Source organism: Neopelma chrysocephalum, unplaced genomic scaffold, assembly GCF_003984885.1.
Source record: "Neopelma chrysocephalum unplaced genomic scaffold, ASM398488v2 Primary Assembly neopelma1_80b, whole genome shotgun sequence".
In the NCBI taxonomy this organism is placed as follows: domain Eukaryota; kingdom Metazoa; phylum Chordata; class Aves; order Passeriformes; family Pipridae; genus Neopelma; species Neopelma chrysocephalum.
Window position 1 is genome coordinate 15,008,859 of NW_020897742.1, and position 25,718 is coordinate 15,034,576.

The following is a 25,718-nucleotide window of genomic DNA, read 5'->3' on the forward strand; positions in this document are numbered from 1 at the left end:
TTTGAAGAGAACATTGCCACAGACTTCAACCTAGTATCATTCCCCCAGTCTTATTTTGCACAACTCTTCAGGATGCCACTTTTAACACACATTAAAAAATAGCTAACACGAGGTCAACAGCAGCGAAGGACAAAGCTTGTCCCAGTTAAAGGCTGGCAAAGGAAACAGATCTTAGCAGAAGGTATTGAGCATCCACTTCTTTCAAAACAACGAGATCTTTTACAAGTTTCAGGATAAAACTTATTTTTTAAAGACAAGTAATAAATGCTTCGCTATAATAAGAAATTCCTTCTGGGAAGGTTATGGAACTGTTTTCTTCAAGACTTCTTGTATTTTCTTGAAAAGCAGTTGGTGCATCTGGATGCTGCTGCCACCAGATTATTGGGGGTCAGAGAGGAGGACGCGAGCCAGGCAGCTGCCTGCTTGTGCGAGAACGTGTCCAAATGCAGACTGGTAACGTGAAATGCCTCCTAAACCCTGAGTACCACTGTGCCTGGAGCTTGCAAAGAGAGAAGTTTACTTTTCTTAGTGCTCCACTTTGGAATCGTGGGCAGGAAGCAAACGCGGGTGCCTCGTTTGGCACGGAGCCCAGCAGCCAGAGGCCACGACGACAGCCAATTCTGCGCGGAGAAGAACGAGGTGCACAGTCCAGCGTCGCTCGGCCCCTCCCGCCCGCCCGGAAGCGCCGCGGCCGCGGGGCCGCCTTCCTGCGGCGCGGCTCCGCCTCCGCTGGGCAAGATGGTGGCGGCGCGGGCAGAGCTGTGAGCCGGTGCCCGCTCCCGCCGCTCTCTCCGTCTCTCCCGGCCGCGGTCGCCACCACTGCTGCTTCCCGCCCGCCTGGCGGGTGTGCCCGGCCCGGCGCTGCGGGCGATGCGGCTGCGGGGCCGTGTGTGAGCGCGCCGCCCATGTGGGTGTCCCGGTGAGGCCGGGGGCAGCGGGAAGATGCTGCTGTCGCTGGTGCTGCACACCTACTCCATGCGCTACGTGCTGCCCGCCGCCGTCATGATGGGCACGGCGCCCACCTACGTGCTGGCATGGGGCGCCTGGCGCCTGCTCTCTGCCGTGCTGCCCGCCCGCTTCTACCGCGAGGTGGACGACCGGCTGTACACCATCTACCAGAGCATGGTACTCTTCTTCTTTGAGAACTACACGGGCGTGCAGGTGAGCCGGGCGGGTAGGGCAGGCCACGGGGCTCCGGCGGCTCGGGGAGCGGCCATCGGTCGGTGGTGCCGCTCTCGGGTCGTGCGGAGTCCGCGGGCAGTTGCGGCCCCGGCCTGTGCCCGGTTCGCAGAGGATGCGCCTCGTTCCGCAGCCGCCGCTGCTCCGCTGGTGATGCTTTTCACGGAGTGTTGGTGTTGTGTTCGTTTTGCAGGTCGGGAAAACGGAAGAGATGCGACACCGGTCGTGCTCTGTCAGCACTTGAGTGGCAGCCGCCTTTGCACACTTGAAGCCCCGTGGCCTGTGTTGCACATCTGTAGTATTAAATTGGCAGCAAATGAGGAAGCTATCACCATAATTGTACATAAAACACGTACAAGTTTTTAATAAATAGATTACTTAACCTCGAAATTATTACAGCTTTTCAGTTTTTGTGCAGTCTACCTCATGTCAGTCTTTGGCCCTTAAATTTTGGATCAGCCATGGATTGTCATTATTCAGGATCTCGGTTTCAGGTGAATAAGTTGCAATTAGAGGCCTCTCTTGTGTGACCAGCGGGATATTTGCATTCAAGTAATAATACCTCACAAAGTGTTCAGTGTTTGAGATGTTACATATTTGTCTGTAATTTGAAAAGTAAGCAAGGAGACTTTTAATTCTGTATGTAAAAAATATTTACGTAAATGAAAGGTGCTTCCTGCACCTAAACTTGACTTTCAAAATGTTTTGAATATGCAGAAGTCTGTTTGAGGTTATTGTCATCTTTAGGTGCTTGAGAGTAAAGAATAGCAACACATGTTGACAGTGACAGAGCTCATACAAAGAAGGCCTTCTTCATGTTTAGAGCTAAGGCATTTGTCCACTTCCTAATGAAGCATTTTATTTCAGAATCAGGCTAGATCTTCTCTAATTTCCACTCTTGAGTACAGTTGTAGGGCTTGCTTCATACTGATTTTGATGGAAACCCCCAAAGCCAGCTAAAGATACAGGAGTTGCACGGTTTGACATCAGAGTAAATAGTACAGATACAAAACTGAAGTGAGATCTTCCTTTAGTGGTAGTTTTTGATTCGGCTTGTAACTCATGTAACTTCACCCTTACGTCTTGTCCAACTGAGCTAAATTGTGTTGTGCTTTACATATCTAGGTTGCTTTTTTAAAAAAAAAGAAGAAAAAGGGAAAGAGGGAGTAGTAGCACACAGATTAAGTACTTACCATTTTATCTGCCTTCTGTAGTGTCTTTAGTGCAGATACCTTGATGTGTAGTAATACACCTTGGTCATTAGCTGCTGAAAGTAGCAGTATAGTAGTTTAATTCAACCCATTCTAAGAATGAGAACCAAAAATCAATATATAAATTGTAATGGAAAAACTTCTCAAGTTTCCTATGATTGGTGTGCAGAGAGTAGCAAACACTTTGAATTTTTGATAAGAACTTCTATCTAAAAAATGCCTATGACATAGAGGTAAAGAAAGGAAAATGCTAATAGAAAGAAACAAAAAGGCAGCCATAATCCGTTGACCTGTTTTATTCCATTGATAAACTTCATACACACAAAAATGGTAGGAGACAGTACAGGTGATCAATTAGGACAATATTAAAATAGAGGTGCTTTGTCACAGTAAATAACAGATGACGTTAAGAGATGGTGGAAGAGGAGACATATGCCATAAGTAAAATAGTAACTGAGACTGGAAGGTAAATAAAAACTTGGAAAGTGCGTGCATATGTAGGGAGGTAAGAGGTATAACCCTTACAATTCATGTATCATTTAACTGGAAGATGCCCCCCCCTTTGAGGAGGAGAAATAGAGTGTCCTTTCAGACCTACTCTTGCGAACTGTGTACATGCTTAACTTGAAACTCACAGTGGAAAGTTAACCATGTGCCTGAGTGTTTGAGATTGGGATGGTAACCTGAGAGCGACTGTGTGTTAGCTGTTTTAAGGCATGTAATTAGATGCAGAAGTGTAGCATCATTAAACTTAATTCCAGTAAACTAGCAAGAATGGTGGCTTCATAAAGGCAGTTGTAGGGCTTTACCAGCATTAAGACACCATAATAGCCATGGGAGGGAGGAATTCCATGTCTCTTTCAGGTTTATTAGGTTATTCAATAGATTGAAGTGTTTTGGGGATATTTTTTTTTGTAACTGGATAAATGGAAGGCCAACAACCTCATCCATCAGAATACTGGAACTTGTTGCGTAGTCTCCCTGAAGTCGTTGGGTTTCTACGGATGCTTAAGTGACTTTTTGTTGGCAGTGTTGCCATCTTACTGTACATAAAAAGTCTTTATTTATGTACTGTTTAGCATTCTTTGGTTTTTCACTCAGAGTATTTGTGGCATTTCAATACAAGAACGCTCTAAGGCAGTTGTGGATATTTGAGGTGTCCAATCTTAAAATAATTTGCTGAAATTCCCAGTAGTGTGAGTTGGGTGTTAATAAAGTAAAGTTGGTTTGGATCATAAACATAGATTATTTTTTTGACTAAATCAACTACTATTGTATCATGATATTTACTTTCTATGTATTTGTCAGGAGGTGATATTTCTATCTGTCATCTGCTGTTAGTCCATCAAATGTCTAAATCTGTCTTCTCCTCCTTATGAGTGTGTGCACAAGCGTATTTTTCTTTTTTTTTTAATTATTCTTGACTTGGATGTTTTTAGCCAGGTTTGTTAAAACTCTAGTTCATGCTAGGAAGGCTTTTTATCTTTGTAGCAATAGCTCTTCTGTTGGGAAATGTAACTAAATAAGATGATAACCTGATCCGCATGACAGAAAATTTTGAAATACGAGTATTTCCCTTTCTCTTAAGTATTTTATTTGAGTTCTAAAATAATTGTAGATCTATAGTTGCTGTGAGCCCTAACTGAGTACTTATGTTCTAGGCAGTGGCTCATAAAGTAACTGTACAAGTTTCTTACTTGCTTATACTGTAAATACTTTCCCTTTTTAAATTTGGGTCAGACACATTTTTTCCACCAAAACAATTTTTTTTACAAAGCCTGAGAGAACTCAAGCTAAGTTGGCATCAGTTTAGGTTTTCCAATAATGTTAAAATTCGTTAATGATTTGCCAAAAATAGTCCTTTTTGCTGACTATCATATAAGAGTTGGCTGTAGAAAATTGAAGAACCAGTATTTAGAGTACAAAAAGCAACCAGAGCATGCTGTAAGTGAGATAAATTGGACAAAGCCAGTATGACTATAAAGTGAAATCCTATAATGCTGTGTAAGTTTGTCAGTGCAATTACAGTTGAGCGAGTTTCTGTGAATTTTATTGAGGAGCTATAAATATATTAAATTAATTCATATGTGGCATTGTGACAGTACTCTTCAATAATCTCTAAAATTATAAACTCATAGTAATGAAAATGTGTAAATGCTGGCTGTTGGAAAGTGACATAGAGAGAACAGCCCTGCTTTGGCCCTTTGTTGGTTTTGATGCAAATGCAGTTGTGTTTTGCCACTTGTCCTGCTGTGAGCTGCAGATATCCTACAGTGCTGTTTTCTAGGAAGAATATATGCATAGTGCTTGAACACTGTAAAGTGAATCAAATGCTATGTAAAGAGAATCTCAGAGAGCAAAGGATGTTAATTTTATGAGTGATGAGCCAAGGCAGTAACTGGTACAAACAGGTGCAATTCACACACTTTGGAGGACTTGCATTTGCTGGTGCTAATAGTTAATTTGGCCCCAAGTTTTTAAATCATCAAATAGCTGATGAACTGTGGTGGTATCACTGCTTTTCTCTTTACCGTGTTAGGGAAGTCTGGTCTTTTACATTTTGTACGGACAATAAACAGCTGAATCTTTTCCTAGAATGTGAAAACTAGAGTGGCTTCAAATATGCCTGTGATTAGGGTGTTTGAAGAGCTGAAAGGACTAGTGATTTATTATGCTGAATGCTCTCATCTCTCTCTGACCCTTAGCATCTTATCCCAGTTGCTGTCAGGGTGATGAAATTAATGTCTATTGTGTTTGTGCACGTTTCAGATCAGATGAGGACTAAATGTTCTTTAACTTTTTCTGTTGTAATTTTTTTTGATATTTTGTATGGAATGCCGGTGAAGAAATAATAAATCATCACTCAGACAACTTCCTAAAGGATCATTTTCTTCTGAAAGATTTTGACAATTGAATGAAATCCATAATTGAATTAATGCATATGGATTTTGTTCAGTACTTGTGTCAGCTGTCATTCCCTACCCCCACTTCCTGATGAATAGCATTTTTTAAATTGGTGTTTTCATTAAAGACATTTTGAAAATGTGTTTTTCATGGTCATTGTGGGACTCTGGAAGGGCTGTGAGAATCAGATGCCACCTCAGTGGTTTTGTAGTAGAGCTGCAGTATTTCTAACAATTATTTTATAAAATACAAGAGATCCCTGTTAGACAATGCAGTGTGCTTCCTGGTTTGATGTTGAAGCTGTGTCTCAACAAGGTTGAAAAGTACTTAGGGTTAGAGCAAACTAAAACTTTGTGTAGATAAACTCTAGACGGTGTTTTCCAGTGGAGTAGAACCTGGGCTTTTTTCTTATGTCTTGGCTTCCTAGGAAATCTGTGAGGAGAGCATGGTGTCTGAGACTGGGATAGATGCTTAGTCTTCTAGCTATTGGCCAAATGGCAGTGAACATGAGTGTGTGTGCCCATCTCTATTCCCAGGACAGCGACCTTCCCAGACAAGATTATCCTTACTTACTCCCTGCTTTTCTTTTTGAAGCTGTTCAGCCACCCAACAGGTAATTCGTGAGACCTTAAGGTAGAGATGAGAAGACAACAGGCAGTGCAAGTCTAGCAGCGAAGTGGCAGCATAATATAGGGAAGTGCTTCTGGTTGCTGTCGGTGAGGTGGTTTGTCATCTCTTAGGAAACTGGTTCTTCCCTCTCCACGATGGCAGAGGCATCATAACCAGGTTTCATCATGTCAGGGTGAAGGTTTGCCTTTCAGCTGCTTTCTGTCAGTAGATGTGAGTGACAGGGTCTGACTCCTCTTGAGATGAGGATCCACTTCCTAGGCAAATGCCATAACTGGAAAATCCAAAGGAAACATCACTTTTAACCGTTCTTCAGTTGTGTTTGGAAAGAAAGTGTTGGCCATTGCATTTTGGCATGAGACTGGGTTTATTAACCTGCGCTTGAGTTCCCTGAGCCCTCTTCCCTCTGTGGCAGCTCAGGAGTGGGAGGGTACTGGGGTGGTGTGGTAGCTGAGCAGGAGGGCAGAGAGCTGCCGTCAAGGCAAACCTCTAAGCTCCCGTGGGAGCTGAGCAGCCTCCCAGGGCTTGAGCTTTATTAGCTCACGTAACTTACGGCAGTAACCCCAGTTAGCACCTGCTCATGTTGCTGCTTTGTGAAACAATGTTAGCTGTTGTGAGGTACTTTGAGAGGTTAAAATAATTGCAACTTGTAATTTAATTGTGATGGTAGAAATAATGAAGTAAAGGTCTTGGGGGAGCAGTAGAAATTTGGGGATTGGTGGACTGCAAAAATTGAAAAGAAGTGTAGTGAAGAGTATCATGTTTGTGTGGTAAACTTTTGAAAGAAACCTAGTGAAATTTTTCTGCTGTGATACTGGCTCCATTTAAAGGGTTTACCCTGTCACATTTCATTAGAGATTTCAGTGCACAGCTGTCTCCAGGCATATATGTATTTTATAGTATGCAACAAAGTCCTGTGTGTTATTAGAGCAGAAATGAAGTGATACTTGCTAAGCCCAAGGGATGCTACTTTCAAATTAAGGTGTATGCCTAATTTTAGACTTTACATTCAGCTGGCTGCAAAAACAGATACATTAGGTATGTGAGCTTTGTGCTCTTTCTGTTTTAGATATTGCAAACCAGATACTTGCATATATCTTATTTTTTATTCTGTCTGCCTTTGGTTGTAGTTCTGAGGGTGAAAATTATGTCCTTCAGGACTCTGGTACAATGAGATACCAGCTACGGTTCTGGTGTGCTGCAGATTTGGCTTTGGGGCAATCTGGAAAGAATTTAGTATGGGGAGAGTCCACATTCAGTGCTGATCCTGATTATCCTCCACTTACTGCCTGATACATGAAAAATAAAATAAATAAATTAAAACTGAGGTCTGTTAGCATTTTATAGAAATCCAGTATCAGCTATCTGAACCAAAACTGTTGTTTGGGTTCATAAACTGGGAGCTTTGTGTGAAGATTTGACTAGCATATGTTTTCTAATTGGGAAGTCACAGCTGAATCTGAATTTTATATTGGTCTTATCTATTGGAGTCTCAATTTAAAAGGTGTGTGTTTACATTTTTAGGTTAGGTACATGAATGTATGGAAATATTAAAAAGTATGTGTCAGGTAGGAAAAGCTAAGGAGTCAAAGGGCAAGTTTGAATGCACTTATAAATTCTGATTCCTTTGGCCAGTAAGTTTTGCAATCTCATGGTTTGATTTTAAAATTTTCTGTTTAAATGTTTTAATTTTAGTATCTTAAGATTTTTTGTGTATTAAGTTTTTAATATAATTTGTTCTAACTTTGCATAATTTGTTACACATTAAAGTAAAAATTGTATTTATCACATTTTTTTAAATTACCTTTTTTTTTTTAACCTGCATGAGTTTTTGACACTTTCCTCTTTTTGCATTTTACTGTGTTTTGGTAGATACTGTGCCATGGAGTTTTACAGTGATCTTCCATGCCCTTTCTTTCTGCTTACATGATATGTCCAGGTACTTTATGTAAGGATGGTTGTTAATTGAGATGTTTTTTCTCCTAGTACTCTACCATTGGACACTGTTCTTGCTAAGAGAAGATTCTATTCAGTTAAACATTTGAGTGCAGTTATTTCAAACTTTTTACTTCAGGCTTACAGAGTATCCTTTTTTTTTGTCTGTTTTAGTTGTGTTGGGTAAAGTAGGCTCTGATGTCAGGGATTTTGACATTACAATTATGAGGAAGCATATCTTCTCAGGGGAAAAATACTCTTTAATCTATCTTCTGTCAGTTTGAATTTATCCTATGAAAGGATTTGCTATAAAAAAATCAGGGAAATAATTTTCTTTTGTTCTTTTCATTTCTGTCACATATTACTTGTCATCTTCCCTGTTACAACTAGATCCTCAGTGTGGGAGTAGGAAATCATAGCATTTATGCTTGTTTGATTTTTAAATGTAAAATTAGCTACACATGATTTGGTCAAATCTGTATTTTGGCACATAATCCAAATTAATATTTTTTTCTGTCTAGTTACTTTGAACTGTATTGTGGTAGTTGCAGTAATTTTTCCTGCAGAACTTATGGATTGACTTGAAGAGTCGTTCCATTTTCTAAGGCTGCTTGGGAATCTGAGGGCATGCATTTTTCTTTTTGAGCAGATTAGCATGATTCTCATCTGGTGATTTTTTGTGGCTGATACAGTTTACTGTGTCCAGTTCTGGAGCCAGAATTGTTGCAGCTGGCTCAGATACCTCCTTGCATGTTCTCTTTTGCTGTGTAGTGATTCCTTTACCTCACTGTGAAAGTCCATAGTGCTTAAATTCTAAATACTTAGTGAAAATGACGTGTGGAGAAGCTTTCAAAAGTCTTACTCCACAATTATAAGCAGAGAACATAGAGGTTTCTTAATCATCCCGTTTCCCATTCGTGTCAACTTATCGACAACTTCACACCAGTTCAGTCTGTACTTGATAAAAACACTTGTATGAGTATTTCAAGAAAGGATACAACTCCTCCTTGGAGTCCTAGATATTTAGAAGCAAAGTTCCTATCATAAAGAGTTCTGGCTAGAGGAAACACTGCAAATTGTCACAAGGTTTCCTGCTTCTTGCTAACGTGTGGTGCGCAAAGGTTATTTCCAGAGTGAGCTTAATGTACCATAGTACTGTAGCTGCTGTCTGGGGGGAATGGACGGGATGGGACATGGACATTTTGTATTTTCCACTACAGAAACGTAATAAAGTAAACAATAGCCACATTAAATGTGGGTTGCTTTTGCCTTTCTTTTAAGGAGATTATAAAAATATGTGGGAAGAAGTCTTCAGAGATATATATAAGGAGACTTTCTCCTATTGAAACAGATGGAATACTTCCTTCCACTCTTGTGCTGGAAGGCATGTTTAGGTTTTGTGTAATACCAAGATGCCAGGTGTTCAGAAAAATACTTCTGTTGAAATCTCAACTTATAAATAATCTCCTTTCACATGTGCTATGTACATGTACATGTCTGAAGTATGTACAGTTATTGTTAAAAAAATGTAATTAGTGGCGATTTACTATAAAAATTATTTAGATGCTCTAATTTTGACTTTCCCAAGTGATTGTAGTTGTGGGTTTGTGCCATAGAACTACATTGTAATCAAAAGCAAGCCATTTGGAGAAAGATCAGTAAATTATTTGGGTGCTGAAAATAGGTTTTATTCAGAATTTAGATGCCAGAATGTTCTTGATAAGTCTTGCTTTTTTTTCTGTTAGCAAGACTAGAACATCTAAGTTGTACAGATACCTTTTTAAAAATTTTTTAAGGATTCCGGGGGTCCATTATCTTTAATTCAGCTCAGAAACTGTAAAACCTTTGCAGTCAGCATCAGAACTTGATGACTTCAATACATGGGGTTAGTAACACTGAATGAAATGTAATGTTGGTAAAAATTTGTCAATTTAGACCATGAGACTAAAAGCTAGTATGAAAGCAAAAATGTACATACTTCATATTTACCATCATGATTCATTCCTGCATAATCTCTATAGGTTGCTAATATAGTTTTCTTATAAAAAGGAAATAGAATGGCAATAAGTGTATTTTCTGAAGTTCTATGCTCTCCGATTCAATCAAATGAAAGATATATTTTTAAAAAAATTGCATTACATTACATACAGGAATCCTTTTAATATTTCCCAGAGCTTAGTCTCTTAGCAATGGTTTTCTTCACTGAACCTCAGTAAAATACATAGCTGCAGAATGTTTGAGTGAACTCTGCTTTAATAGAATGGATCACATGATGATTTTATGGTTTGCTGCTCAGCCTGAGCAAGACTTCAGACTTGTGCAATTATATATTGAGCAGATAGTCTCTAAAAAGATTGAGGTGTAGCAATAATATGATTATTACCTACAAATTGTATGTGCCCTAAAGGTATTTTTAGAAAAATTATAAACTTTTTTTTTTCAGATCTAGAGAAAATGCAACTAAAACTATGACAGTCTTTCCCCTTCTGTCCTATTCATATTCCTTATGCTCTAGGCAAGTGAGACCTGTATCTGTTAAATGTGAATAAAAGTGCTTTAAAAATAAATATTTGAAATACTTATAGTAGGACATCCGAAAACCTGAGAAATTTGTCAGCAGCAAGTACCAGTTCCCTGTTTGTATCCTGTCTTGAGCCTGCTCCTTGTCTAACAGGATAAATAGATTCTGTGGTCTGAGGTACTTTCTCTAGAAGCTCAAAGGACTTGTGTCATCAGGCAGGTTTTTAGTCTAGAGAATTTAAAGAACTTTGTTCAAGATGCCTGCAGAGGTCAGCTTGCACGGGATATGTGCTGACTTCAGAAGCTGTTGCCCGGTGGTTGTTCTGGTGGTTGGTTGATGCAAGTTCCACCCCTTCACCACAAAATTGTATCCAGAGATTGTGACAAACAGATGAGACATACGCCCTAGCATACTATGTATTTTAATAAACACATTGTAGTAGTGCCCAGCTAACAAGAATGCTCTTGTCCCAAAGAGCACGCAGTCCTAGTTATTAATTGGGAAGAAATACTGAAATGGAGAGAAGTGCATCTTATGAGGGTAGTACAGCTACAGCTGAGTATATGAAGTCTGTATGATTGTTTTTAAGTGTTGATGTCATGAATATTCTATTTCTCCTCTCTTCCTCCAGAAGAGGGAATGTTCTCCCCATTATCCTACTACTTTTATCCTCCTTTCCAGTTGCTATTGCCTGTGCTTTTAACTGATGTTTTTTGTGATTGCAATGCCACCTTCACAAAGTGCCCCAGTGCACATCAGTCTTGTGGAAGTAACAGCAAAGAAGAGAGCATCATTCTGCAATTCACACCTAGTTTCTTTGAACAGAGAAGGGAGGAGGGTTAAGAAGCTTGAGGAACCAAGAGTGAGTGTGCTGGTAGATGTGATAGGACATCAGATGAGATGGCCCGAGTTTTTACCAGCAATAACCAGTTGTTTGCCTTACTACTACAGAAGCAGAAGTGCCAGATATGCTTGCAGATCAGCTTCTAACTGCTCCCATTATCAGCCACATCCAATTATAATATTAAAGTAATCATCTTAGGAGTTTGGTGTGATCACCAGTTGACCTGCAAGCAGGTCTTCAGATAGTGTGATTACTTTTACCTCTTGAGTTATTCTTGTCATGGCACTGTTTACTGAGCTGATATAGCTAGGACGTGATTAAATGATCTGTTTAATTTTCTTTGGTATGTACAGATTTCATAAGCAAGAAGTAGAACTCTAAATTAGGAGTTGCAGTGAAAACCTCTGGAAATTCTGAGTTATTCAGGTGTGGCTGCCATGCAGGACTGTTTTACGTTGCTACGTGGCCTACCACATTAGCACAGCCACAGTTGAATATGTTGCACTGGAAGAAGCAGAGGCTGGTAGGGAAGCTGAAACTGGTGTCATCAGATTACCCAGGAGCTCCCATTTGCACACCCAGATCAACCTATCACTGAATTAGTAAATTCTCTCATCAGGAGAACTTGTAACCTCCTACCAGTGAATCAGAGCTACATGTGGACATGACACTCCAAGGTGTGTCTTGTCCCTGCTGAGCATGTGAACAGTTTGGTGTTCTGCATCCATGGAAGCTGGGTACCAGCCTTCCCTCCGAAGGGGATCTAATAGCATCCAGTTTCCTTTATTTGAAATCACACTGAATTGAGTTTGACAGCACTGCTGTGTAAAAAGATCTGAAAGACCCACATTAACACTAACTGTATTACCTGTTATTGTGAACTGGGCTGTGAAGCAACTAAAACATGGCTAAAAGCATGCATTTTAATGTTGTGTACACAAGTAATATTTGCAATGTTAGACTGTAAATCTGCATACTAAACATTTTCCGTCAGATCTCTACTTGCTTTGGCTTGATGTGTTGCTCTTCCTTTTGACTTGTTTTCTTTGCTTGACTTCATTTTGCCTTTTTTTTTTTTTTTACACAGCAGATTATATTCTAAATGAACAGGATCCTCACATTCTGCATTGTGGCAGACAGGACATTTATCAGTTCTTTAAGCTGATAGGTAGAATGTACGTATGTATACTGTGACATATGGAGGGCTAGGTACTTAGTTTCTGAAACTGAAAATTGCATCCCAGGCATATTCTGTGCCATTTCCCTGATGTGCTGGCTGCAGAGGGGAAGGCTACCCCCTCTTGTGCTCTGCACACCCTGAGAGAAGCATTATTCTTCTGAGCGGGGCTAGCCACTCTGATTTCTTCAGATTGCTTCAAAAAGGGCTTGAATATAGCCTGGCACTGTGGACACTTGTTTCTGCCCTGCTGTCCCTGATAAATCACTCAAGCGCTTGCCTTGGAGCATGGTGCTGATAAAGCCAAGGTTGTGGGTTTGATCCCCATACAAGCCATTCACATAAGAGTTGGACTTGATGATCCTTGTTGGTCCCTTCTAACTCGGACTCCTCTGTAATTCACTGTGGCCCCCACATATCTTCTGCACCATCAGACTGAGAAGGAGCCAGAGACTGCATGACCTCTGCAGCAAGGAATTCTGCAAAGTTAGCGATGTAAAACAGCAGGGAGTCAGAGGTTTTCTGGACACCACGAAGTGGAGTACTATATCATTTCCTTCTGCAGCTATAGTATACCTGGTTCACCTAAACACATCAGATTGTCAGAAATTGGAGGCCTGTCCTGAGAAGACTCTTCCCCTGCTTGTCCACAAGCAGGTGAATTCTTCAGACATTGTCTCAAAGGGAAAAGGACAACATTTCTGCAGGATTCAAAGCTCTAACTGTTACCCCACTGTTGTGTGTGATGAAAATTTTCAGAAACCTGATAAAGCAAAAACACTTGGGTCTCAGAAGGAGAGCTGCATGGGTGCCCACAGAGTAGGTGTCTCCTGGGATTGCAGGCTGGAAGTTGCCATTCTTATCTGTTTGTAGTATCCGTCTTAAGTTTGTAGCTCAATTCCTAGCTGAGAGTGTCTCACATGAATAGGTATTTGCTGGCCTTTAATGAACTGTGTAAGCCTTTTCTCAAGATCAGTGAAATAGGCAGTGCTGAAGTGGATAATGCTGCAGTTAAAGCGGTTGCATCCTCTTAGGCTGAGCCATCTGAGCAAACAAAATAGAGCTTCCAGATTTTCTCATTCTTATATTTGCTTTGAAATAAAATGTCTAGGTTTTGTGTGTTTAATGAGAACTAATTATAAATAGGAAAAGATTTTTTTTTTTTTAATTCTGTACAGCAGTATGGCTGTGTGTTTTACCATGAGTAAAAGATTTTGGTCCATTACACGTAAACACGTATAACCTTTATGGTGAAACATAATGTTGTACGCATAATGTTGTACTGTAAGAAATTGCTTACAGTAACCATGAGCAAATGTTCCTTGGCATTAAAAGTGAACTAGATCCAATCTTATTGAAATAAAAAATAATACAGATTAACTGTTATATTTGGCAGACAACGTCATACATGTTTTTTTAAGGGAATGATCCTTTATATTTGTTTTTACTCATGCAATAGTCACAACTGAAGGCTTTAAATTGTGGGTCTGATTACACTGAGATCTTGGCTTTGTACATGAAAGTGGAAATATTTACAAGTTGAAGTTATAAATTGTACATTTCAAACCCTGTTTCTTGTGTGGGGCAGCTCTTGGGGTCAAGGGCAGATTTTGTTTTCCTCTTGTTCTTTTTTTTTTATATATATTTTAGAAAAGCTTAAATAGCATTCAGGACCTTCTGGTTTAGTGATGTGTTGTATTGGGCCTTTTCCCTTCCTCTAAAGCAGTCTTTGCCAGAAACTGCATAGTGGAGTCTTAACTTGAAATTAAAGCAAACAGTGTTTATGGACCTCACATGTGACAGTGCTGGGAAAGTGTACTCTTGGAAAATGAGACTTTAACTCTCTAAGTGAGAATAGCAAGATTTATTTCAGTGGAATTTTTGCACCTGAACTGTAAGGTCAACCTTATACTGAACAGTTGTACCTAGTGTCAACAGTAAGGTTATAAATTCTGGAACTTCAATGAGAAGACTACTCCTATAGCAAAATCTTGTTTGAATTTCTTGGATACTGTTCAAAATATACGTGTTAACTGACTTGTTACAAATAATGTTCAGTTAGAATTTATTCATGGCTAGGCTTTGCGAACGAAGATTTGGGAAGGGCTCTACCCATTTTTCATGCAAGCGCGTTGGTGGCTAAAAAGGCCAATACGAGAAAGGCAAGTCCGGTTGCAAAAGACACAGCAGAAAGACTCCTTAGATGGTATATTCTGCAAGGTTCGATTCTTTCTGCGTTGTCTTTTCTCCTCAAGAGTGATCCTGCGTGCCTTCTCAAAAGCATCAGCAGCGTTATAAATGGTCTGTCTCCAGGCCTCCCGATTAGAGGCCAGAGTGGACCAGTTATGGTGATCAATAGAATTTATTATTGCATGCCTTTTTGGGGGGGGTGGCAAGGGAAATTAATTCAAATAAGTAATGTCCTCTTTACTGTATGCTCAATGATCTCTTGGTCACGTGTTTACTGAATATCTCAGTTTGGCAATATGTGGTTTCTGCCTTGGAAACAAAATTTAATCAACAGTGCGGTTGCATTTTCAAAGAGGAAACAGAATGAATGTAGAACAGACAGCTTTTATGAGGGATTTTTGCCTAGTGTTAACAAAACAAGGCATTACCCATCCAGTGTCACAGGTTAACTAAGAGGTGGGCAGATCTTCTAGAGATGCTGGTAGAGACCAGCATATGAGACTCAGCATACTAAATGACACCAATCAAGATCTGAATGTTAATTAGATCTTCCAGATAAAATTCCAAGGTTGTCCAGACCAGGGAAGTGATGATAACAAGTGGGTGAACCTTCCAAATAGCACTTTGTTTTTTTTGGTGAATGGACTAATTTTGAGGTAGTGTGTATATCTGATACGGCTAACTTCTAGAAATGAGGAGTACACCCATTGGTATTGGCAGAGCAAGGCCTAAATTCTACCTAGAATGTACTTATTGGAAAAACTAAGCTTCATTAAATAATGAAAATGTTTATTAAAGATAATTGAACAGCTGTATTGATTCTTCAGTTCAGAATTAAAATTGATTAATTCAGTTTTCATTTTGTATTTGATATAAAAGGAATTGAATTAATCCCTTTTAAAAGGGTGACTAGGATTCCTGCTTCAGCATCTTGCTTCCTGGTGCTGCTCCCAGAAGGTTGTTTCACTGAGGCCATTGCCTCTCAGGGTGAGAAACTACAAAGTTAAAGGGTATCTTTAATATAACAGAGAAAAAAGTGTAAGAAAACATGCTGGCTGGAAGCCACAGACCAATTTAAAGACACTTCTCAACCTCATGCTTTTTAATTCATTCTTGATGGTTAAAATCATGACAAATAGTTGAGATTGATCTAACCCAGGAAAACTTAACATTTTAGATTGGATGATAAAGAGTGAGTGTCTGGCTGAAGCATGTCTTATTCATTAGATGTATAAAGTGAAATGGTGAATTTGTACCTGGCTATTAGCTTTAGTTATACTAATGGAGGGATCTTGTGGATGAAGGTCAGCTTCCATGGATCCGGTTCTAGGGCTGAGGCACAAAAACAGAATAGCTTTCTTAAGCCCTTAATAATTAATATTTACAACTTTGTTGATGAGTCAGTTGTCTGCGTGGTGGGTCCTGATGCAGTGATAGGGTGTTTGTCTGTTGATGGTGCTAACTTGCTGACAGTTTTCCTAGTAAATAGCCAATTACTGCATTGGATGTCATCACTGCCTAATGCAATGAAAATAAATAATAAAGTAATACTGCATATTTTTTTAATTTTTTTAGGTAATTATCTACGGGGATTTGCCAAAAAATAAAGAAAATGTAATATATTTATCAAATCATCAGTGTACAGGTTTGTATTTTTTTTGCTTGTCTTAGCACTTCTATAGGTTTAAAAAATCTGCTTGTCTCTTTACCGTGTCTCTTTCCAGCCTTGCCCTAATGAGCAAGAACTTCTAGTTCAAAAACCTTTAATGACATTTATACCTACAACATGTGCTTTGTGTTTCATCAGTAGCAACTAAGAACTAATTTAACTGAGTATTTTTGGCTTTTGTCTTTGCAGTTGATTGGATTATTGCGGACATGCTGGCAATTAGGCAGAATGCTCTTGGGCATGTCCGGTATGTCCTGAAAGATGGCTTAAAATGGCTTCCGCTCTATGGGTGGTATTTTTCACAGGTAAGCCTGTTCACCTTTTCCTTGCTGTTTGTGGGTCAAATATGTAAGATGTACTTTCCCTCTGTTTGCCATGCATGCTGGGAAGATGTAGTTCTGAACTGGCATTCATTTATTTGGACATGAAAATAGCTGGTTTCACTCAGTGTAGTTAGATGTGTATCTTAGTTGAGAGACAGTTATTAGACTCAGTAAATGAATACGTCTTATGGATGGTGTTTATTACTAGAATTAAAATTGTCTGCTAGAAGCATTTCAGAATTTTCTAGAACTTTGTTCTTTTTACAGTCCAAAAGTCCACTTAGCAGTAGGTGTAAACAAACTTTATTTTTCTATGTATCATGCTACAAATTGGGAGTAAATTGGCATTTCTGTGATGTACTTATTTATTTTTCAGTTGTTTGGTTTTAGCACAATATAAAAGAGAAAAATTGGATCTTAGTGGAGGAAAGGCAGCCCCGTGAAAGTGTTGATGGTTTTGCTTTGGACTTTAATTAAGCAAAAACCTGAGTCTAACAATAATCCTATTACTACATTTTTCTTTCTCCTCTTTCTGCATAATGCTCCTCTTGTCCCTTTTAGTTTGAAATCTCAACCTGATGTGACTCAAAAGTACACAATTACTAAGAAACAGTAGGCCATGGTCACTGTACAGCCAACATATCTTTGCTCTGAAATGGTGGAGGGCAGTGTAGATGACTTACCTCCCTAAAATCCTCTGAATTTGTCATGTCTTTTCTTTGCTTTTTCTGAAAGCAGACTGTTTTTAAATACAAACAAAATAAAATGTAGAGGGGGATGTTTTTCAAAGTATTGGTTTGTTTTTCTAGGTGATCAGAAATGGCTTTACAGCACTTATCTCAGGATTTAGATGGGTGCTTTGTGGTTAGAATAGAAATAGATAGAGTTCTGGATAACTGTTCCAAAGTGTTTGTTCAATAAGATTGTTCTGCTTGTCTTTTCTATGTTCTTATGTGTTTGATGAACATGAATCTGCTTTCTGTTCCCCCACCCCACCACTCGGGCAAAGAAAAGCAAAAAAAAAATCACTTAGAAAAATACTTCTAATAGAATTAGACTGATTGAACTTACTGTCAGCCCTGTCCAAGAGGGCGGGGAATATTGAGAAAAATACTATGCTGGGTATGATTAGAACTATGTATTAGTTTGTAAAGGAATATATGAAGAGGTCTATGTCTGAAGAGCAGAATTTACTCTTTCCCTCATCTTTGGCATCATATTCAATGTTTTCAGCTTGATAGTTGAAAATCTTTGTTGTCTTATGAATGAGTGTCTTAGACAGCAAGTAGGTTATAGATCTAGGCTCTACTAAAACTGGTATGTTTAGAGAAGCATATGCTTCAGAGAAAATAAGAAAACGGTTCACAATTTCTTTTGTTGGTAGGTTTGCTGTCCCAGTCCCCTAAATAAGTTCAAACTGTCAGACCCTGTCATACCTCACTAAGGGTATCCTTTGGGAGAAAATGTACTTTTCAGTTTTCTAATGCTTGTCCCCAGTCATTCTCTATGTTTTTCATCCACTAAAGTGACCAATCTGCTGCATGGAAATATTTTGCTCTTTGTCCTTGCCTGTAGTCATTACCTTTGGGGAGATTTAAGTCTGCTTTAATTAAAATACAGACAGGATGTATATTCCATCCACTATCACTATGTGTCCAGAAATGATTTTTTTCAAGATTTTGGAAAATTACTTTTGCTATCCGGAATATCCAGTGCTCAGTTTCCTGACTGGTATATTGACTGTTAAAAGAAGGTTCCTGTGGAAATTAATCTGAATGTAGCTTACATTTCTAATCAAAACATATATATTAAATAAAATCTATTCAGCTTCAGATTCCTCAAAAAATAAAGCTTCTACAAGATTTAGTGAGGGGTGATTATTTATACATATATATATATATATATATTTAATTCTGTGACACAACTGAAAGGCAGTGGTGATGCATGTGTGCTTAAATGACTGAGACGGGATGCTGAAGGCCTGCAGTGCGAGCTAATAGGTATTTTTATTGTTTTTATCACACCAAACAGTGCAAAAACATAAAACATTTCCTGCCCTTCCTGTTGATGTTCTGTCAGTGATGTCACTTACACTCCACTAAAAGTTTCCAGAGCCACATAATTACGCCATGCTCACGGAATTCATATTCCCTACCTCAGGTAAACATCCTGTTTGGAAATAAACGTGGTCTGGATGTCCAGGAGAGCAAAATTCAGGCACAAAGGAAGTATATTTGTAAACATAATCCATTGTTGACTGAGAGAGGGGCTTTTAAAGTACAGCGGAAAAAAATTATAACCTTAAAAACAGTACTTCCAGAAATCTGTTTTGAAAGGAGTTCATATATTTGATCTCTTACTGAAAAGGAAATGCAATACAAATTGGGGAATTCAAGCTATATACAATGGCATAACTAGCATTCTTCTTTGGAGGCAGCTATCTAATAGCAAGAAAAGAGAAGAAACACTTAAATTAACCTGTTAAGTTTCAGGTCTGATTTATAACATAGAACCTATTTCAGTGCGGCTGGGATGTAATCTTGATAAATATTTTTGATATCTTGCAGTTTGCCTGATTTTTTAACACAGGAAGCATGTCTTTGTCTCTTCTGTTATTCAGCATCAGCTTGTGCACCCTTTTGGTTGTTATTGAATTTTAGCGACATATTTCGTTAGTATGGCATCTTGCCTCTCTTTAGCTTTGTAACCCTGAACCTTGAGGCACCTGACACAGTGATGTATTTGGGTTGTGTGCAGCAAATGCTGATCTTACACTACATACTTTGTCTGTTCTTACGTGACTGTATGTATGCTCATTTACTTCAGAAGTACAAATCTGCTTCTGAGCATTAAGAAATCTGAGGTGGGACACCAGATGAGTCTTTGGTGTTATGGTGTCCCTGAGGAAACTCTACAATAGTAACTTCATTTCTCCCAGTTAACAAATTAAACAAGGAGAAGTTGGTTCAGTATTTTTCCGGTTTACTGCAACTGGTTAGTAATTTGATAAGGGAAGACCTTGATTCCAGCCTTCTCCCATTTATCAAAGCTTCACCTAGCTCAGCTCACACAGAATGACGACTTACCAATTACATGGAAGTCTTGTATAGTAGATGCATTATTTCTGATACCAAACTGAGTTTGCCGGTTGGCCCTTCCTGAAAGGGGTGGTTGTGGTGAGTGTCAGAATACAACTGTACTTAAGTCTACTTAAGAATTCTACTTCCCTTTAATAGTGTCAGATCTTAAAAATGGTCTTATAAGTGGAGTGTGGAGATAACATATAGCTCTCTGTTTACTACACGGCTTTGGAACATTTTTCTCTTCATGCCGTTATCTGTCTGGAACTGTTAATACTGCTTATGGGATGGTCCCGATACCATGCTCCTGCCTGCTAAAGGCCAAACTCAGGGCTGGGGAATTCTGTTTATGGTTTTGGTCCCTTGCCAGTCACAGCAGCCCAACTGAGTGTTAGAGCTGGCTACTTCACCTTGGCAGAGAACCACAGGCAATAATGTTAAGACAGAATATGTAATATGGAGTTAATGCACCATTGACTTTCATGTTCCTTTTCACTGCAGCTTTTGGAGAACAACTTAAAAGTCCCATCAAATACCACTGTCTAAGCAGCTACATGGCCATCTCTCCATGCCATGAAAAGCAAAGGCCGAAAGCAGTTTGCATGACCTCTTCCTAACCCCTCAAACTTTATTTTTGGCCATGCCATGCCAGTTCCACACACAGCCCACCACCCCTGTTTCTACAATGTGTACTGTATCTTTTCCTGAGATCAGACATTTAAATGAAGTTCAACTCTTAGTAGTTTTAATCTTACTGTCACCTTTCTGTTAAGAGCATGTAAACCCATAAATGGACAGAAGTTGTCTGACAAAATGTAATACTAATAGTCAAGGTGGACAGAAAAGAATATTATGAAGTTATGGAGCCCATTAGAAAACCCGTGAAAACAAGGTACCTTAAAACTGAAATTCTGTTATTCGGAAGCTAATTTTGTTTTTCCAGACTTTATTGTATCAATAGTTCATAGTGATGCATATTTGTTTGCATCCTCTTACTCCATAGATAAAACAAAGTGGTGGAAGAGGCAAATGATAAAGCAAATTTCTCTTCACGTGTACTTTGCCATAGTCCTTTTACTGAAGTTTTTGTGATAAATTGTGTGCAACAAGTTATAAAGTAAATCTCTTCCTGGACATAGTCCAACTTTTTGTAATAGTTTTCAGTAAAAATACTTCTATAAAATTCTTTGTCTTCTACAGATTTTGCTTTACTTATTCAGTTATCTCTGTATGTAACTTCTTTATTGAAAATTTGATTCTCTAAGAAGTGCATGGAAGTTTTCAAGACATATGCTAGCTAAATTTGTGCTATTCATAAATTTTGTATGTGGAGGTATGATACTTGCATTTCCAGTATTTGCATCAGTCGCTATTTAAGAGCGGATGCATAAAATTGAAAGCATTGACCTGTAAGTACTTGTATGTGAGTAGCTTCATTTGTGTGATTTTCCCTTGATATACAAATTAAGCTACATGTCAGTGTTGTCAAGGACAAATCCCTGGGGTCACTTCCAATGACATCTTCAGTTAATTTTTTAACACCTTTAAACAAGACACTTCAAATGTCTTATGCACTGGGAGGTTTTTTGTATCTGATTTTTATTTAAACAGATTTTGTGAACTAAAGTATATGCAAATGTAAAATTAGTTTCAGGTGCTTTCATCCCAGGAGAAAATGTCTTGTGGGCAATTTGCAGCAATGAGTCATAAAGGTGACTTGTCATTGTTGTCTTGTTTGTTCTTCTATCAACTATTCTACATTAAACTACACTTAAATATTTAATGCTTTTCTTTTTTTTTTCTCTCTGATAGCATGGAGGAGTCTATGTAAAAAGAAGTGCCAAATTCAATGAGAAAGAAATGAGAGAGAAGTTGCGGGCCCAGATGAAAGCTGAGACTCCAGTAAGCTTATACCTTCCTTCTCATTTCTTTGACTTTTTTAATGGCAAAGGCTTATTGGAGAAAAGAGCCATGCCCGATACCCACAAACTACAAGATGGTAATCATGGATTTGTTTTCTTTCTGTGTTTTTACAGTTGCTTTCTGTGATTAGAGTGATGCCTCTAATTAAAATGAGGAAAATTTGACTAGTGCTTTCTGAATGATAGGAACTTTGTGATCCTCTCTGTAGAGAGCAAGGGGGTCTGGACTTAGAAGATGAACTGTAGCACCTTCCTTGAGAAACCACTATTTCAAAAGAGAAACCCTCTGTTTCAAAAGACATTTTGACTACTGTGTGCTTGTCAGAGGCTGATACTCTTGACTTCTGAAAGTCAAGAACCATTCTTACCAAATTAATTAGTTAATTAGTCATCACGATGGTGAATCATTTTTAATGGCAGTGACATCTTAAGAACACAAAAACTTTGTCTGCTATGCCTGGAGGAGGAAAAAAATCACCAAAACAAACCCTTGATAATTTTCTACTTGAAGAATGATTGTTACTGCCAAGTGACTTTTCTCATGACTCCCTGTATGGTTTGTGGCTCAGTGGTTAGCATCACTGCGCTTGGCTTCTGTGACTTGCTGTGTATTAAAATTTTTCTGCCTTTTTGGCTAAACTTAAGAAAAACCAACTAAGCAAGCCTTGATACAGAACACACTTTCGTTTTATATAAAAATGTGTGATTAGGATTTAGACTCCACATATTGTCAAACCTTATAAAAGGTGAGGCTTGGGTAAAAGGAGTGCATGGGTTGCTTTGACATTCATAATAGTCTTTTTTCTTTGGAGATAGAGAGTTTCTGTTTGTGCATGTGTCTGTGTTGAAAAAGCAAACTGGCCTTATGCTTATTGAGAGGCTTGAATGAGTAAAGTTGGTGGTGTTGGAAATGGGCCCAGAACCTGGATGTGCATGCCAGGCAGTTGTTGCCATTTTCCTCATACTGTCTAGGGTTGCTGCAGACATTCATTCTGTTTAAAATCTCTTAGTCAAACCATATAGGGAATGACAAGTTTTATAAAACCAAAGCTGTCAAAAGCCTATTTACTGAGGCAAATATTTGCATCTGCTGGGGTAAAAGACACAGGCCATTGAGTTGTCATTTGAGGGAAGACTAAATTTTCTGTAATCCACTTTATCTGAGAATTTAAATGTAGATGCTATTAAATGGCCTTTAACATGCAGTTACTACTCTGAGAAGAACATGATAACTTGTGTCCTTACACCATTATTCATGGAGATACTTTGCAGTTCTGCAACTTAGCATGACATTCACGAGCAACCATATTGCTTTTAAAATAAAAGACATTTTGATCAGTAAAGCAAGTATGCCCTAAACTCATCAGCTTCATGCAAAAATAACTGATCTACTACTCTGGAATTTTTATGCACTGTATGCTATAGCTCAGGGTGGCCTTTTCCTCAGTTTAGAGGGCAGCTGGTGTAGCTTAGTCATTCTGCGTGTACGTGGTGGTGGAGTTCTTTATTGTAGTGTTAGAGAAGAGCTGGCCTTTCAGCTGCTAAGGAAAGATTTATATACCAATAGAGTAGGGATGGACAGGAATCTGTGCTAAGGGTCATGTTGTTGTTTACAGTTTCTCTGCAATACAATTTAAACAAAAGAATCCAGATGATTAATGTTCAGTCTGTCTGGAGCCATCCCTATTCCCATTAAGAAATTGAAGACATATAGGAAGACAGAACCAGTCTTCTGTTCTCTTCAGTGTAGCAAGATCTTTACTGTTTCACTGTGGACTTTTTTTTTTTTTTAATTACAAGTAAATTGGAGTTAAAACTGACAGGAAAAGTAAGGCTGTCTCTTGGCCTCTTACATTCACAGTAGAACTGGATTAGGGATTTGGTAAGCCTCCTTGTGCAGTAACAGTGGGACTGCATGATGTTCCTTGCCCACCTTGTCTTACGACTTCCACCTGCCTGCCTTAAAAGCCCCTTTTCCTCCACTTTGCAGCTGGTCCACCTATCTTCCCAGATGCAGTGCAGCAATATCAGACATGCATAAAACTTTGATACTACACTGAAACACTGTTGCACTTGTGTTTTCTTAGTGGGAATCTTGAACTAATACATTTTTTTATTTTGGCAATTACTTTGCTTCCCAAACTGTCATTGAATTATACACCTAAATGGTGAATTATTGAACCTTTTATTGGTAAAACACACTTGAAACGCTGTGATTTTGTGTAAAATTCCATGAAGTCTGACTGATTGCTAACAAATTGCAATCTTATGTCTTGTTATGAGAACACAGACTGTCACATTGTTTAAAGAGCACTTCTGTGTTAATGTTGTTTTAATGTAAGCCATAATAAGATTAATGCATTTCTCAATGCAACAGTATATCCAGCTGACACTTTATATGCTCAATCTACTTGATTTATAAAGAAAGTTAACTCTTCTGAACAGCAAACTATTCAGTTTGATAAATGAAAATTTAATTTATATTTATTTTTATCATGCACTGAGAGTAGGAAATCTGCATTCTGAGATGTGAGATTTAAACTAGTACAACAATATTTAGCTGATTACTATGTGTTTTGGTTTTGTCCTTTAGTCACAGTTTTGTCATGTGAAGCAACGCCAATCAAACAACAAAAGTGTGGAGGGGACAGATACATTAATACAACTGCTATAAGACTTATTGTAATTACTTTGTCATATAGTTACTAATTTGCAGATCCCTAACAACTTATAAATTGTGGATGTTCTTGCCTGCTTTCCCCACATCACCTTTTGTATGTCATTTCAATTATACCAGGTAGGCTTTCTCATACCCTATCTTTTGATCTTGGTTATTGATCTGAGTGATGGTGTTTTGCATCCAATTCACCAGAAACATACCTTCTAGGCAGTGGTCTAAACACATATGAGTCTCTCTACCTATCAGAATGCAATAATAGTAATAGTAAAACTAAGCAAGTGCATCGTTTAAGACAGTTTTGAATTTTGTAAATGAAAATATTTGTTTTCCCCTTGTCACCTGGCAACAGCACAGTAAATGCAAGATGCCTTTAGTCAGTAGTTACCAATGGCAGCAGCTTCCTCCAGGACACCCTCCAAAGCCCTGTCCTTGGCCAGCTTTTCTCTTTGTCACCTTCTCTTGCTGTATGTTTATGGTTGTTCTGTATTCCAGCGACTCTCAACTGTTGCTTTGGACCACTTTCCCTTGCTCCACCCAGCTCCTTTTGTGGCCCTCTAATCTATGGCAGAGACTTCCTCAGCTACCCTACCCCCCATTCTGGAGGCACGGCCCCTTTGGTGCCGTTGCTGTTTGGTTTTGCCTGGGAGACCTCAACGATGCTGAGGGAATGAATAGAATTGCTATTTGGGTGAATGCAGTTATCATCTTCCATTCATTTCATTTTGGATTGTGGCAAGTGCACTGACATTACACTGGGGACTGTGCAGGTAACCCCTGCCTCTTTCCTGGTTTTCTGACTCCAACAAGAATCAGTAGGGTTCTACTAAATGAATCCTGATTCAAAGCTTCACCTTGAAGCTTTCAAACTGATGAGAGATACTGAGTTTATTGACATGCAACCATCCTGTAGAAACAGGCACGAAAGTACCACCTAACTGAACACAGGGACCTAGTGCTTGGGTTAAAATCGATGTCTCAACGAATCAGGGACTACTGTAATCCAAAACTGCCTATGCCATTTTGAACACAGGCACTCTATTTTGCAGCCACTGCGATAAAGTGTGTAACTTTATGTAGCTAATTGTCATAATTGAAAAAATTCATATAAAAATGGCCTTACCTTCAGCTAGTGTTTCTGGGCAATTAAAATGCTTCTACACCTCAACAGTTCTTATTCCAAGTTCAGGGTAGCTTATTTATTTATTAAAATCTTAAGAGATTTACAGTCTTTGGAAATAGTGCTTAAGGATTTAACTTTTGCTGCCCATGTTGGGCGAAAAGCCAGTCATACAAATAGATCTGGTAGGCTGAATTACTCTGGCAGAATATCTTTGTCTTGTGCAGGCCTGTATGTGAATATAAGTAGGAATCTATTTACATTTATGAATTTTACTCAGTTAAAGTAGTCCTAGTGAGCTACATAGTAGCTTTATATGTGCTGAATTTAAAGCAAAGG

General features: G+C 38.8%; 1 protein-coding gene across 1 annotated transcript in view; it reads left to right on the forward strand.

Moving 5' to 3' along the window:
• Positions 1-714: 714 nt before the first annotated feature.
• The window catches only part of AGPAT5 (1-acylglycerol-3-phosphate O-acyltransferase 5), a 55,755-nt gene continuing 30,751 nt past the window's right edge, over positions 715-25,718 (forward strand). Inside the window, exons 1-4 of the mRNA XM_027690335.1 lie at positions 715-1,161; positions 16,164-16,233; positions 16,447-16,562; positions 21,473-21,562. Of these exons, the coding sequence (XP_027546136.1) occupies positions 943-1,161; positions 16,164-16,233; positions 16,447-16,562; positions 21,473-21,562 (495 nt within the window). The 5' untranslated portion in view covers positions 715-942. The remainder of the gene's footprint in view (positions 1,162-16,163; positions 16,234-16,446; positions 16,563-21,472; positions 21,563-25,718) is intronic.